The sequence below is a fragment of the Mastomys coucha genome, unplaced genomic scaffold, assembly GCF_008632895.1.
Source record: "Mastomys coucha isolate ucsf_1 unplaced genomic scaffold, UCSF_Mcou_1 pScaffold7, whole genome shotgun sequence".
In the NCBI taxonomy this organism is placed as follows: Eukaryota; Metazoa; Chordata; class Mammalia; order Rodentia; family Muridae; genus Mastomys; species Mastomys coucha.
Genome location: NW_022196913.1, coordinates 86,228,880 through 86,245,899, shown reverse-complemented (window position 1 = coordinate 86,245,899; position 17,020 = coordinate 86,228,880). Strand labels below are relative to the sequence as shown.

Sequence of the window (17,020 nt, the reverse complement as noted above, 5' to 3'; positions counted from 1 at the left end):
CCAAAGATTCATGCCCAGAACTTGAAAAAGGTCACTCAGGACATGAAACCTTCGTGCAGTACATTCTGTAAGTTTCTGGAACCTCAAATTTAGTGTAGATTTAAGAGGAAGAATAAAGAACATATTGTTCTTTCTATTAGGAGATAAGCTGATAATAACCACATGTAATATCATCCTTCCACTGAGAACATGGACTTTGGACCTAAATCCAGGAGGCAAATTCTAGGTTCATCACTTACTGCAAGATCTTTTGATGTCTAATGACTCTGTTTCCTCAGTTACAGCATTAAAAAAATCTTTTTATAATCTGTTTGGACTGCTGGAGACTTAAATAAATTTAAATTCAAAAGTTATTAATTTTCTCATATGGAGTGGATTAAATGAATGTTTTCATTGTAATTACTACCAAAATCAATATTAGATTTTAAAAGATCTCATTAACCCCAAACCCCAAGAATAATAAATGAGGTACAAAATTACAGTAAGAAACTTCTCTATCTGTATGTAAGCATTGACCTACCATATTTTACTTTCTATTTTCTGTGTTTGAGGAATAGTGTCAATTAAGTCTTAGAGATTATAAAACATATGAGAGTTATAACTGTATGACTTTAGTTATTCATTTATGAATGCTGTATAATTAATTTCTGTAGGTATTTTTGTGGTATGCTTGATTCCTAAAACATTGTGTGATGTGGTTTTGTTTGAAAACCTGCTCTGATTCGGAGAATTTTGTCTGACCTTTGTATTATTGTAATCCTTTTCAGAAGAATTAACTGGCTTTCATGCTCCTTAACTTTCAGTGCCTTGTGGGGGAATTTTAACTAAGCGCAAAGGGACTATTTTGTCTCCTGGATATCCTGAGCCTTATGACAACAATTTGAATTGTGTTTGGAAGATCACAGTGCCAGAGGGAGCTGGCATTCAAGTAAGGATATTTATTTGCTTTGTCTTATTTTTTTCATTTTATATTTGGAATTAATATTTTCAGCAATGACAGACTGCATATTATTTCTTAAAGTTCAGCAAATAGTTGAATTGGCAAAAGTTTAATAGAAATGTATTTACTATTAATATTTTTACTTGAAAGCACAGCAAAATCTAGTTTTCAAGAAGGCAATAACAAAATTAAAACAAATTCTTCTACTAAACATAATAGAGTCTTGAGATAAGGGTTTTTGTTTATCAGAGACCTAATAGAGTATTCTCTGGCCCAGATTATTTCCATCAAAAAACTGGCAAGACTAGGGTAAAGACAAATTCTCCACAGACACATTTCCAGTAACTCATTCCAAGTAGAACCCATCTCCTAAAGTTTCATATCTCTGAATAACCCAATGACTTATGAACACATAAGTAGAGTAATCAATTGAAGAGGTCAGAGCCCTCAAGATGCAATCACCTCTTAAATGCACTGATTTTGAACACTGTTATCTAAGAATAAGTCTTCAGAATAGGGTATTGTGAATATAATCTAAAAAAAACCCCACACAGTAGGTATTAATATTAAAACATGACAATTGATGGCACAAAACTAAATGGTATATTTTCAGACTATTCAGGGTTGCTATTCAGAAATATATTCAGAATATATTCAGAAATAATATTCAGAATATTCAGGGTTGCTAGATGGATGAACAAGTAAATATACTCACTACCAAGCCTAATGTTCTTGGTTAGATCCCTTCCTCACAGAAAGGAAATAGATAATCAACTATGGCAAATCTCCTTCACATGTACACATAAACATACATACAGACACAAAGATGGAGAGAGAGAGAGAGAGAGAGAGAGAGAGGTAAGGAGGTAAGAGGGAGGGGGAGGGAGAGGGAGAGGGAGAGAGATAAACAAGTAAATACATGAATAACATGATTACAAAAATATTAAAAATATCTATGGGTGTGAAATATCTACTATCACATCTGCAAGCAACCAGTAGTCACACTCCTAAAGAAAACTGAATTTTATTTTTTTTAGCAGCTATCAATTTTCAGTAACTTTCAGGTAGGGATGAAGCCTCAGGAACTTCTTCCACACTGGATTCTTGAATGGTTTGATCTTGTACAGTTCTCATGTAGAGACTGTAGCTGCTGTGAGTTTACACATGCAATGTCTCCATCATTCCACAGGATTCTTCCCTTTGCTCTGACTTTTACATTCTTCTTACTCCTGCTTTTAAAATGTTCCCTAATCTCTGGGGTTGATATAGATGTTCCATCTGTAGTTGAGCACCCCTACTCATTCATAGTCATTTGGTCTTACATCTTCGTTCAGATGTGAAACTTTTATAGTAATCACTGAAAAAGCATGATTCTTTGAACACAGTTGAGAGCATCAGTAGAATATGGGCCTAAAGGATAACTATTTAGCAGGCAATTTGATAACATGAGCACTGAGTGAAACAGCAAGAACAGGTTCCCACTATGGCCAATGACCTCCCCATCCTGTAGTTTTTTACTAGTTTCACAGCATTAGGCACAAATTCTCTCTGAGGGACAGACCTGGAATCCTATTAGGAAACAGTTGACTACCGTGTAACCACCATGCCAATATTGCAGAAGTGGCTTTATCAATTCAGACACATTGGTATTGCAGCATTCAGACTACAATGTTGAATAAAAGCAATGCTTTTTTTTTTTCTTTTTGGCATCCAGAACTCTTCATGGCAGAGTTCCAGTACTATGAAAGGTATTCAGCAGGATATTTTCCTAGTTAGCTTGAGATTGATCTCTATGTCCTATAAGTATGGCATCTGGAGTTATAGGGTTGTATCATCTAGGTCCATGATTAAGCAATATTGTCAATGACCTTTCATGTTAGAAGGGCCCTCTGCAACTAACTAGTAATTTATAGGGTGGTGTCCCATAGCTGGTGTTGAAATTTTGGTTTAATAATGCAGATTTTTTTGGGGGGTGGGGTGGGGAGCAGTATTGTTCTCAATGCAAAATGCCTCTGATCTCATATATAGTCAGACATACATATATAATTAGCTGAAAAAGAAGTGAGTTTTCTCAAAGCTTTTTTATATACCCTTAGTTAGCTTAGCCATTTTTTGTCCTCTCCCCTATTTCATACTTAAACATTTATCCCACAGCCAATCTTTTTCTATTCATTTACTATGTGTATACTCTTTAAGGCATCTTTTCTTCCTTCCTCTCATGATTCTTGTCTACATTTCTCCCAAATAGACATTCTGAAAAAAAAAAAAAAAAACAAAAGATTAAACAAAGACTTCAGGATTGTACATACCTCTGGTTGTGCTCTGAAAGGAGAACCATAGAGAACTTCCATTAGCTCATTCATTTATAACATTATGAAGGATGTCCTTGATCATTTATGTGTTATCAGCTATTTCTCCACTACCTTGTCCTATTTTTGGTACTCTGCAGTGTGGCTTTAGTAGCTAATGCTCTAATCAAGCTGTTCTACCATGAACACCTGCATGATTAAATCCTTTGCATTGCTGATCTGTGCATTGAGACAACACAGTTTAACATTACAGATTCCCCTGTCACTCTCAAAGCACTTCTCCCCACCTTAGTTATTACATCAATATTTTCATGGATCGTAGTACCTTTCCTTCAACCGAATCACCTGCTTCTATATTTAACCTTGTCTCTTCTTTAATGTCAACCCATCATTCAGATACTAATGTTCTAAGAGTCTGAGGCCTATTTATTTCAGGTTATTTCATCTTCTTTTCTGAGTCTTTACTTCTATGTTCCCAGTGACTGTTATGAGCTAAACATGACTAAAATAATAAGAGATAATAAAAGCAAAACAAATGACAATAATGACAAAATAAAAAGCAAAACCTGCATTTCATGAAAGATGGACATAATTAATGATAGGGTTTGGACCAATATAAGAAGCTCACATCTCTAACACCAGATTTATACTATCTAAACTAGCCAATGGGCTTTACAGCTAAGTTTATTGCTAAATTATCCAATAGTAATTTTATGATTTTTTTCAACAAATGATTTCTCCGTTCTTCTATCTCTCTCAGCATGGCCCATTTCCATAGAGTTTGTTTTCTAGAACATTCTCTATATGAGGATGTCTCCAACCCCATTCAGTATTCAAGCCAGAAATATTGAATTTTATTCTGACTTACATTTGTCTCTAACAAACTGCGCCAAGACTGTCTTTCACAGGTCTCTATTTCCATTTGTGTTTTTACCACAAAAGATCAAGTGGGTCTTATCCTTGATCCAGACATATTCTCTTCAGTTTGTTCCTGACAAAATGAATAAAAAACCAACCAACCAACCAACCAACCAACCAACCAACCAACCAACCAACCAACCACCCAACCACTTTTAAAAATTAAAATCTTATACTATCATTTTCTTACTCATGGCACCTGTATTTCTCCATCATTTTAAACACTAACCAGTGCTCATTGCTCTGTCCTCAGCTCCATTTCTTAAAGTTTATTGTGTTCACAACACTCATTGTTGTAACAGTGTGACATCCAGTTTCCTGTGGACATTGTGGATATTATTTCCTTTGTCTTTGACAGTAGCCAGCATCTCTTCTTATTCGTCTGAACCTTACTTTCATTTCTGTCTGAAACATATTTCTGTGATAAACCTTCTATGAATTAGATAAGAGGTTAAATTTCCTCCTATATATTTTTATTATAACACTATCAGATTTTCCTATCATCTGCTAATTGTCTATAAGCTCCTGAAACCAGTGGCCAAAATAGTTCTGGCACCTACTGCCAGGCATGGCACTATAAGCTCAGTAAATACTTTTAGAAACGTCAATGGATATCTCCTCAAGCAGTGGGTTTGGAACTATTTTGGAGAGTTAGAAGCGCAAAATAAACTAATAAAATATCTAGACAGTTTGTGGTATATTCTGCGCCTTGAGCAAACACCTTCAAAACTGGACATGTGAATGCCAATATAAAATCTTTACTTAGAAAGCACTTTATTTATTGATTCCACCTGGAAAACCGAAGCTGAGTTTAGCAGAGTATTTAGAAATCTTGTAGCATGAAATGTATACTGGACTCTGCAGGGCTGTTTATTACCTTGAAAAATAAGTCTCCATATGGACTCTGTGATTGGACATATCATACATAGTGCATCTTTTATGTTTTAAATGTAACTACTGACTATTCTATAAGTGATATATAAGTTTGATAAACATTTAACTTGGGAGGTTTTGGAACTAAACATATAGGCATTAAAAACTATATTTAATGTGTCAGGTCTGGGTTGAAATGAACTAGGCTTTGGTAGAAAAAAAATCAGAGAAGATTCTAAAGTAGCCAATATTTTATTATTAAAAGTTCTTTGGGAAAATGTCAACAGAAAGATCAGTTTGTTATATTAATATGATGTGCTATGTTTGTGAGAAGCGATAGATTCATTTCTTTTCCTCTTTATTTTATCAGAATGTCCCAGGGACAGCTTCCAAGGGGCTGTATTTAACCAAAGAACTATTTGTGAAATCATGAAGAAATACTGATTGCATAATTATTATCAGCATGAATTTCCTAAGTTCCTATGATTCCATAATAAAGGGATAAAGTTAGGGTTTTTATTACTGCAATAAAACACAACCAAAATCAATGTGGGATGAAAGATTTATTTGGTTTACAATTATACATTACTATTCACCGTCAAAAGATGTCAGGACAGGAAGCCAAACACTTCAGGAACATGAGGGCAAGAGCTATGCAGAGGACATGGCAGACCCAGGACCATCATCTTATGTACAGCACTTCCTACAATGGGTGGAGCACTCAGGCATCAATCACTAATTAAGAAAGTATCCTACGGGCTTGATTTCACTTCAGTCTCAGGGAGACATTTTCTTAATTGTGGTTCTAGCCTATCATATAACTTTAGATTATGTGAAGTTGACCCAAAACTATCCAGCGTACTCCACCACAGAGCTATCCTGCTACTATCATGCTGGCCAATTTTATCCACAACTTCTCACAAGGCTGAAATGGAAATATAGACTTCTGCTATCTCTTATCTGAGTTTCTGTCCTTGTAGTTTCTCATTCAAATTTGCATAAGAGATTCCAGAACACTGCCTATTAGTTTTTCTGGACATTTCTTGCTTCTATACTCAATATGGTTTTATTATATCAAGCTACATGTCTTAGACTCTTTCAGTCAAAACTGGTATCAAATGTTTGTGAATACCATAAGATATCACCATGCACTGAATAGCTATTTAACATAAAATATTATCTTTTCAACAAACTAGAACTGAGTATCCAAATCTTGAATCAGTATACAGACATCAAACTAAGCAACAGATCCTCTCCAATCCCAGGTCTCTGGGGATCTCTTACGATTCTTTTTCCAGCATTGAAGAAGAGCATGTATTTCTTTGCTTTTGGCCACATCAGTCTGGTATTCGCTTTTGTGGATGTTTTGCTTTCTCATTTACCTTTACATTTTTTTTTCAGTAAATTTTTCATATATCTCAATGTTTTCCATTTAGTTACTTCTTAAAGGTGCACCCCACCACCACACATAAGGTAATAATTTATAAGCTCCTCATATTAAGATCTGTTGTTTCTTAAATACGTTGACAAATCCAGAATTGAACAAATGTTCTTCCCCTTTTCTGCATAGTAGGCAAGCCTAGAGATGCTTACATGTTGTTCTTCTGCTATTCTCTGAGTAACTCAGGGGAAAACAGAACTTGTTCTTGAATATCCAGTCTCAGTTCTTGTTTACATCACATGGGATCCAGTTATTTCCTGCATGTGAACACATGTGACACCAAGAGTTTTGCTGTACCTCTTCTGCATCTTACCTACTTCAGCTGTACAGAGCTTCACTTTTCCACTTTTATTTCCTCCACCAATTCAGATCTGCACTTGAAGTCTTGATTATATTCTCCCTCCCACTTCGCAGTCCTTTAGTGGAAAACTGAAGGCATAATTATACTTTCAAGTGCATAATTATTTTTGCTAGTGTTTAGTATTTAATCACTCTCTCTCTCCTCATCTTTCTCAGCTAAGATTCTCAGTTTTCAATTTATACTATGCATTAAGCATAAATTAAGTACACATTATCTAGCTTAAATGTTAGGGAATCTGTGAATCAGGCAGTTTCCTCACAATAACTTTTGTGATGAATTTGAAGCACAAGTTTGACAGCATCTCTAGGCTTTTAAACATGTGTAGACAAAGGTTATAAGGAAGTTTCAAACCCAGTGACCCTGACATGTGTTTTTTGTATTTATCATTAAGCTTCAGTCCTTGTCTGTATCCTATTGTGCTTCTAACTATGCATTCAGCTTCCACCTTACATAGAGATTCTCTCACTGTGGCTAAATTGGATTACTGAGAGTTCACTGAGTCCAGATCATTGTTTGATTCATCCACCGTTTCACACATTTAATAATTTTCTTCCTTTAGAAGCTTCTCATTACCTTCAGCTCAGATCAAAAGTCAACTCCTGCATGAATCTTTACAAGGTATTTTTAGCACAGTACAATATTTTTTTTTACACTAGACTGAAGAAAAGAAAAATTCAGAAAATAATTGGGAATGAATTATTGTTTAAGAAAGTAATGGTTAGAGCTTTAATCCTTGTTGTTCTGGAATAGCACATTAGATCAGGTGCCAATCATGCAGGCAGGATATCTCCTGCCATGTGGCACTCACCCCTGGAGCAGCAATGCCAGTATTCGCTTGAATAGGAGAGTGATGGAGGGCTGTTTTGCAGAAAAGAACAGTTTAATGAGTGGAATTGTGATAACTATGTAGCAAATTAGTGCTTACACTTATAACAGAATCCAGTTAGTTAAAATGAATGCATTCTAATAAAATTCTCCCTTTCCTTCTTATAAGCTACAAAGCAATCTGTAAAGAACAGAATGGAACCTACAGTTGTGAGTTCCATGGGTTCCTGGAAACCTCATACTGTGCCAAGTGAGGTACAACAAAATAGCACATGTCTGTTTCTTTAAATAAAATCTAATAGACACAGAATCATAGCCCAGTATTTGCCTCTCACATGAGGGACCTCCAAGGTGACTTCTATTCTGCCTACATTAATAAAAGTAGTCTTTCAAAGATCCATACAAATCTATTATAAAATACTGCCTGTGGCTGCCTATATTGACAGTAATGTAAATATTAGAGAAAAATCGAATGGATTTATACATGGAAATGAGTTCAAGAGTAAGCCTACTGAAAATGCACTGCAAAGTCCTCCGTGCTTGTGAGCTATGGATCTGTTTATTTTCTTACAGTAAAGCAAAGAGAAAATTGAGCTATTGACAGAAGTCTAGTACTCCAAAGCAATAATGTTAGCTAGTTATTTAGAACATGGATTTGAATTCCTAGCACATTAAGCCAAATCATTTAGTAACAATATGTTCTAAAATGGAGACATCAACGTCCATGCTATGTCCATCATGCACTCTGCCAGCTGCTCCATAAGGCTTCTCTATACAAATGAGTTCATGTGGACCTAATATAATGCCCCAAATCAATTTTTGTGGAACCATCTATGATAGAAACAGGGATGTTGTGATCTATCTTCTAGTGGGTACTTCTAGACTGCATATCTGCTTAAAAGCATTAATTTTCACCAGACACTGTTATTTCATAGGTACAAGTTGTTAGCTTTGCTACGGAGCACAACTGGGACTCTCTAGACTTCTATGATGGGGGAGACAACAATGCACCGAGACTTGGAAGTTATTCAGGTAAAAAAGAAATCAGAGGTCATTGAAAATGAAAATATAACCAGCAATACAGAAAAAGAATTAAAATAGTTGTCTCAAAGCCTTTGAGGTTTAATTATGAACCTAAGTTACAAGAAGTTTTAAAGTACTGAAAGGAGCAGCATATATTCTTTTAAGCTTTCCAGCATTCTAATAATAGTTTGCCAATATGTCATGATTTTTTTTGTGATGATTCTTTTATATAAATAGTATAGGTGGTATGTGTCATTGACATATGACATATATGGAGAGCTGGACCAAGCTTGAGAGACGATAGCATCAGAGTTCTTAATTACTATGAGGCTCTACGATGTAAGGGAGGTCCATTCCTTCTGGCTTCTGTTTACCTCCTGTTTCCTTGATGGCAGGGATGGCACCAAGGAAAAGACTCCGATTGGAAACAATTCAGTATTAAGATGCAGTCTATAAGTGATTCTTCCCATTTTCCCCAAGCAGTCAGCAAGACATCTTACAGGCATCCGTACAAAGCAAGTGTAAACATTCCTTATGAATTTTCCCCTATGGAATATTACCTATGAATATTCTAAGGATATTTGTAGCACTGAATACACATCTACATTGGAGTTTATCTCAAAAGAGAATCCATAGTTATTTTCAGGCTTGCTGCTTGAAACTGTGTTGGACATTTAGAGTTTCTGAATAAATAGGCAGGGATTAATTTGTTCAGGCACATATATTTTATATTTTCAAATTTAATAATTGGATCGAGCAAGGTTCATTTGCTTCAGAAGTTCAGAAATCCATTACAATAAATCTGCTGAGAAAGAAGCTAATGTCATTTCAAAACTGGGACTTCTTTTTTGAAATCTAACAATCAACTTTGCTATCAGAGTATAAGAAATATCAAGTATTCAATCTGGTAAATAATTATGCATCTATTTTATTAATAAATATGAATTAATGAATATCTGTTCTAAAGCTATACAAAGTCTTTCATTACAATGGTCTAAAGGTCACATGCAAATTTTAATATAATCTTATTTTTAATTCACACATATGATATTGCAGTTTCCATGAAACTCAAACAGCTTTTGGCTACCCTCTTTCTTTCTGTCTGTAATTTTAGGGAACTATCCGAAGTCATTTCATAGGTCACTCTCAGAGGCAGGGACAGTGAAATAAGACGGGATAAATGGGACAAAAATATTTCTACTAAACTTTCTCAAAGGCTTTTGAACAATATACAATTTTAATTACAATGGCTTGGCTGCTTACAAGTTTACTTAATTTCTTTATTGTTGCTGTGGACTTTTATACATGATCCTTAACCTGACTTATCAATTGTCATTTCAGGAACAACAATACCTCATCTTCTCAATAGTACATCTAATAATTTATACCTAAATTTCCAATCAGATATCAGTGTCTCTGCTGCAGGATTTCATCTTGAATACACAGGTAAAGGTAATTTATTGACTCCAGGAAAGGTAAAACAGGTTTTGTCATATTCCAGTTTGTTTTAAATTTATCTTATTTTTTTTTATTTTATTATTATTCCTTAGATGCCTTTTGTTTTCTAAGGAGATATAGAAAAATTAGGGAATCAAATGTGGTAGTAATTTGGGAGAAAGAGGAAACCATAATAAAAATATATTGTATGGAAAAAATCTATTTTCAATAAAACCTTCAGAGCAAAATGAAAATAAAAATAAACAAAAAACAGGTTTTTTTATTAGATATTTTCTTTATTTACATTTCAAATGTTCTCCCCTTTCCTGGCTTCCCCTAATGACATCAACTCTGACAAAACATTAAGTCTGATCTAGGATTGTTTGAGATTTCAAAGTATTCTATCAATTCAGTTGAAAAACGTGTGTGGAGAAAATACAGGAGTTTTGGCACACACAATTGTTTTTTAATGTTGGGAGAAGCAACACGATTTTTACCCCTTTAATAAATTTATAAGTGTTCAGTACCCATAAGGATATAAATCAATGTTTTAAAATATATTCTTGTGAAAGTGAAATCTTAGGCTGGCTGATAAGCAATTTTCACTTTAAATTCTCATTAGCCCCAGCAACCACGATTGGACTTTTTCTTTAAAAGTGAGTGCTTTAGATGTGCTGCATATGTGGAAGAAGCAGCATGTATGTGTCCATCTGTGATTGGTTTAGGTAACTGCATAAGTTCCACAGAGTCCTCTGTGCCATTACATACTGAAGGAAATTAACCACTGATTACTCTAGCTAGAAATTTTAAAACAGTGACCCACTTCCTTGCCTCTTCCCTGTTTTAGAAGAATTGCCTTTTGATTTCCACTATCCCATATGGTAAGTCTGGGGGGACTTCTGTACAAGTGGCACACCTCCTTGTCTTCTTGCTGATTTTACAGGAACTAAGTATGTTTAGTTTTCTACTATCCCATATGATACCTCTCGTGAACTTTTTCAACTACTTTTTTTTTCAAATTGTGTTTTTGTGGCTACAGTGGCAAGATGATACTGACATCAATAGTGAATTTGGAAATGTTCATTCCTATATCATTTGTGGAAAGGTTTGATAAGTATTGGGTGAAGTCACTAATACTTTGGACAATTCACTTATACAGTCTTTTGCTAGATCTTTGTTTGTATTGCTGATTCAATGTCTTTGCTATTTATTGGTATATAAGAGTTTACAGGTTTTTTCCTTCAGAGATTTAATATTTCTAGTATCTTTTTCTAATTTGTTCAGTCATTCAATTTTTTTACACTGTCTCTTCTTAAGTTCATTTACAACATTTCCTTGGTATCAGTTACAATGCTTCCCCCATATGAGATTTATAAATTGAGGTAAAGGGCATTTGAATTTGTTTCTTTTCTCATTGCTGTGTCAGAATATGTAGCAAAAGTTATGTGTAGTAGGTAACAATCTATTTCTATTATCTTTTACTTTCCAGTCAGTCATCATGGTAGAATTAGCACAATAGCTTCATGCTAGTGTAAACATAAGCTGATATGTCAATAGATGGATGGAAAGAGCTAGTCCAGAGACACTGACTAGCATAAATTCCAAGGCCCACCTCAGTGACACACTTTGTCTAGCAAGATTCTGTATTCTACAGGTTCTGCAACATCCCTGATTCGCGCTAGCACCTGGACCTGATGATCAAAGAAAATAATGATGTTATAGAAAATTTCAGTTGGAATTAGAATAAGTGGCTTTCTTCGTATAGAAACCATATATTGGTATCCAATTTTTGGAAAAGCATTTAAACAAACAAATAACAATAAAACAAGACAAACAGCATAAATGAATTAGGCCTGTTACTTGCGTACATATATGAGATGTCATACTAATCCTAGATCAAATGTATCATACATGTAATTAGGATATTTTATGAATAAAAAGAGATTTGCTTCCTTTCAATCTAGAATGCATACTTCATACAGGCAGCATTGGACATACAACATAGCTGTGTTCATTTATATTATTTATATTATAGTCTCCCATAATGTGACGAGTTCCTAATATTTGATAAGTACTCAAAAACAATGTGTTGATTAAATAAATGAATGACTAAATCTAATCCTTAAACATAGATTATGTCAAATATATGTAATTGACAAATACTCACAATCTGACAATACCTGTGTTGATGTTTGTGATAGAATCTAGACTGTAGTTTTATGCACAGTTTTATATTTATTATACAAGTCAGTTTCTTGACAGTACTACTCTATGTATTACACTTTAACATCTCTTGGTTCAGGCCATACATTCCACTACTAAAACACAGTGACTTGTGCTAAACGTTTTGATAGAACAAAATTTCTAGTGGGAAATCAGAGAGCCAGAAATGCTGCACCTGTACTTAGTAAAGTCTAGTTATTCCATGTAGCTCTCTATTACTTTAATGGTAATAGATAATCAACTTAATGACAGAAGACTTTTATTTTGACACACTCAAAAGTTTCTGGTTCTCCATTGGGCAGATTTGTTTTCTTTTAGTGAGGATGCCATCTGTCAATAAAAGGGAATGTATAGTAGAAGAACACCTCCTCATGGTTATGGAGAAAAGAAAAGGAAAGGAAAAGCCAGAGGTCACCAAAATTTCTTGAAGATGATAAATAATATTTTTACCTGGTTCTCTGAAATGTATCTTTCCGTTTCAGTAAAACTATCCCAGGGTCTAAGCCTTCCTTTCCCATGTGGATGGTTTGGAGGACAATAACGGTTCAAACTCTAACATTAGTAACAAGTGCTAGAGCTATTATACTGCATTTATGATGCTCAAAAACAATATATGTATTTTCATGAAAAACGAAAACATGACAAATAATTAAAGAAAACTCATTTATTTAATTTGTATAAAGTTTGAACACCTTTTCTTTGAGAGATACAATGCTCAACACAGAGTATGTGAAGATATTTATGCTACAGTCTCCTTTGAAGAAATATTAATCTAATAGAAGAGACAGAAAGGTTAAGACACAACACATTGATATCCACACAGTAATAGATATGTATGATAGATATTAATGTGGTAGAATATGCAGAACAATATATGTATAAATTTCATGTGTAAAGTTCACATAATTTTTCAAAGACAAGGTGACATTTGTTCAAAGTCTTAAAAACTAGCAAGAAGCTTAAGTTAGACAAGAAAGAGAATATTTTCAGCAGAACAAACTTCATGTTCATATAGAGCTATGGAGAATTTCATGCTAGGAGAACTGCATCTATTTTAGGAGGCCTGGCACATAAGGTTAAAAGAAGCAGTAGTAACTACGGCTGCTGCTGAAGGCATAGATACCTATTACTTTATTGCAGCGGTCTATCTAGTCCAAAGCTTCCATCCATTTCTGTAGTCATGTATAATACAGAATATTGAATTATCATATTCATAACTAGCTTGAAGAAGCTTTATTAACTATTTGTACCTCTAATATATATTATTTAATGGAAAACAAATTATTTCTTGTATAAAATATGTATCAAAATATCTTTTGTATTCAATGGTTATTTAGATAATTTTGTGCTATCTTTATTTGAATGTTGAAAAATCGTTGAGTATATGTTGAAGAAATACTAGTTTTCACGAATAAGGGAGATCGATCCAGATCTTAATATAAATATAGGTGCTGATAATGTAATTTGGAATCTCAGGTAGGTAAATGTTTGGGTAGTATTAAGGGAAATGAATGAATAATGACTTCAAACTTCATAATTTTAGACTTCAAAAACCAATATCTTTTATTGGTAGAAAGATACATATCATCATAGATATCATTTAAGTGTCTTAAATCTTCATATTCACTTTCAAAAGTAGTATTTAGTGCCTAGTTCTGGGAAGGACACTGATTTCTCCTTCAGGGAGTTGGAAGCTAAATGAATTATTTTTCTAGTTGCATGGAAACTTTATAGTGTGGAGTACAGTCATAGACTGAGATACTAATGACTACTAGAGTTTTCTACATTAAATTCTCCATCAGAATAAAAAAATGAGGGAGCTATAACCTATTATTGGTAAAATATGAGCATTTGAATAAATCAGGCATGACTCCAACAGCATTGACTATTCTACAGACCTAGAAGTTTTTCAAAGGTAATAGATTTATTTAAATCCATATATTGTCAAGTAAATATTTTCAAAGGTGTGCTTTGGGTTCAAGCTGATTCTCAATACAAATAATTAGAAAATGAAAACAGACAAAAATCAAAAGAAAATGAATCCATTAGCATAATGATAAGAACAATGTTCAATATTATTTCAGAAATTATAGACTAGCATCCAGTAAGGAAATGATAATCAAATATTTTAAGCAGTATATTATTGATCATCCACACAGCAACATGAAAGTATTAGTTTAATGCTCCCTTTTAATTGGAGCAAAACTCTAAAATCTTCCTGGATTAAAGTAAATATAATTATAAATATCAGCTAATGCTAATACTGTAATAAAAAGCCCATAAACATAATTAAATAATAATTTTATCAAATCATACCTTCTTTGGGAAATAATGACCTTTTTAGTTAAACTAAATAAATTCCTTAATAAACAGTATATTTGGTGATATTGTCTCATTAAAATACTCCAGGTCCGTGTTTTCATCAGTGATTGATTAAAACAGAAATATGCAAGCATATGATGCAATAGATTAGCAAGAAAAATTTACAGATCATGCAAGAGTGGTCACAAGTAGGAGAGAAGGTTAGAAAAGAAAGAAAACAAAGGGCGATCACACTCGAAGTTGTAGGCAGTTAATCAAGTGCCAGCAGAAGCCTAACGTTCTTTTAATTGGTTGGAAACTCGTTGGAATAGTCTTTGTGTTATACTCCTGTTTTCTAATCAATAATGTCAACAGTGTAGTGTTAGCGAACTACCAAGTCTTATTCTACTGGAATGGTGGTAAGTGGAACAAGATAGTTTAATGATTAAATACAGCTTTACCAAATTAGAATCACTCACTATTGTTGTGGTTAAGGAGAAACTTAGATCCAAAAAGCAATAACAGAGGTTTGACTCCAGGTAGAAAAACTAATTAGGAGTAAACATGATAGGGGATCAAGTATCCATGTCATCTCTGTGGTTGGATTTGGGACCTTTTTTAGGAGCGGCAGGAAGACTGCCTGCATACCCACTGACAGCTCACCTGAATCAGTTCATACAATGCACTCTACTCAAGCATAGGAGCTATTTTTGTTCTCAATTAATATATTTTGTTTATAGATACATTTTTATCAGGATTCAAGAATTTTTTTTTGTTTTGTTTTTCGAGACAGGGTTTTTCTGTGTAGCCCTGGCTGTCCTGGAACTCACTCTGTAGACCAGGCTGGCTTCGAACTCAGAAATCCACCTGCCTCTGCCTCCCAAGCTCTGGGATTAAGGGCATGAGCCAGCATTGCCTAGCAGAATTTTTTTTTTTAATAAAATAGACAAATACCTATTTTGTGGTAATATAAGAACCTGCGTATTGTTGAAACAGACTATATTCAGTAGACTTGCAAGTTTCTAAATTTTGTATGTTTGGAGACAGACTTTGAATTAGATACATTACTATAAAGGCACCATGAGGTTCTACTAAATCGGCATAGTTTTTTTCAGTTCTGACTCAGAAAGGAGACATTTTTCCTTTCTTCTCTATATTCATTCTTTTGGATGCTGGTCCAGAGTTCAACAAGATTTCCCTAGTACTCTGGGCTCTTTTCCTGTTTTTCTGAAGCCCTCCTCCTGGCCTTGTGGGTGCTTACACATGTCACGGTGTTCTCTACTGCTCCTCCAAACACCTACTTTGGGGAGCTGTATGGATTCAAGTTTCCCTGCCTGGTTTTTGTTTTTTACTTTAACACTAATCACATCATATACAAGAATAGCAAAGGAAGAGGAGGAAGAGTTGAAGGAAAACTAATATATGAGAACACAGATATTTTTAAAAAATGTGAAAATGGACACAGAATCATTGCTCATATTTATTGAAACACTGATATGTCAGTATATGTGCACACTATGTATTAATCAAATTTAGAGAGTCATTAGCACACTTATTACTTAAAACATGTTTTTTTTTTATTTGTTGGGAATATTGGTAAATTTTTGACCTACATGTTCGGCAATATACAATTCACTGTTGTCAATCACTGGTACTTGACCATCCATTCTGTGAAGTTTTACAAGGTACTTCTAGACATCTCAGCTTCTGTAGTCATTAGCTATCATCTCTCTATCTTCCCACAACACTTTCCTGACTCTTACAGATTCAGACTTTCTACTTCCACTACATCAATTCTTTTAGCTCCCATGTAGGAATGAGGACGTCTTGTGTTTGTCATACTGTATCTGGCTTACTATACTTAACATAACACCGTCAATTCCATTGCTACTGCTACAAATTCCCATAAGGGCATAAGGGAATTTTTACTGGAAAACAAGGTTCTCCTGTGAATATGTGCTATGTTTTTTTTTTCCTGACAATTATGTTGATTGTTCAACTTGCCTTCTCTGAGGAGTTCTGCAATGGGGAAACATCATCTTTCTTCCTGTGTTTTTTCTTTCATTGGTTAATAGCAGTAATGAAGCTACTTGATCATATGATAGCTGTAGTTCCAGTGTTTAAGAAATTTCTATAATAGTTTTCATAATGACTGTAATACTTTGCATTTGTACTCAAGAACTACTTTTTAAAAAAGGAAATAAATTAAGATAATACAAATAACAGAATTTTTATGCAGTTGGGCATCTGGAAAGACAACTGAGTAGTGCTTATGTGTGGATGAGAGTTATATTAATTCTTTTTGCATTTGTGGAGAATATACCTATTTTACTGCATGTCTTTGGTAATTCACTTTTGGCAACCACAGA

At 34.1% G+C, this 17,020-nt stretch overlaps 1 protein-coding gene across 6 annotated transcripts in view; it reads left to right on the top strand.

The window, feature by feature from the left end:
* The window catches only part of Csmd3 (CUB and Sushi multiple domains 3), a 1,179,548-nt gene that overhangs the window by 1,019,223 nt on the left and 143,305 nt on the right, over nucleotides 1-17,020 (top strand). For all 6 annotated transcript variants that reach the window (XM_031358937.1, XM_031358936.1, XM_031358940.1 and 3 more), the window contains 3 exons: nucleotides 804-928; nucleotides 8,603-8,699; nucleotides 10,032-10,136. In XM_031358937.1, coding sequence (XP_031214797.1) covers nucleotides 804-928; nucleotides 8,603-8,699; nucleotides 10,032-10,136 — 327 coding nt within the window. The remainder of the gene's footprint in view (nucleotides 1-803; nucleotides 929-8,602; nucleotides 8,700-10,031; nucleotides 10,137-17,020) is intronic.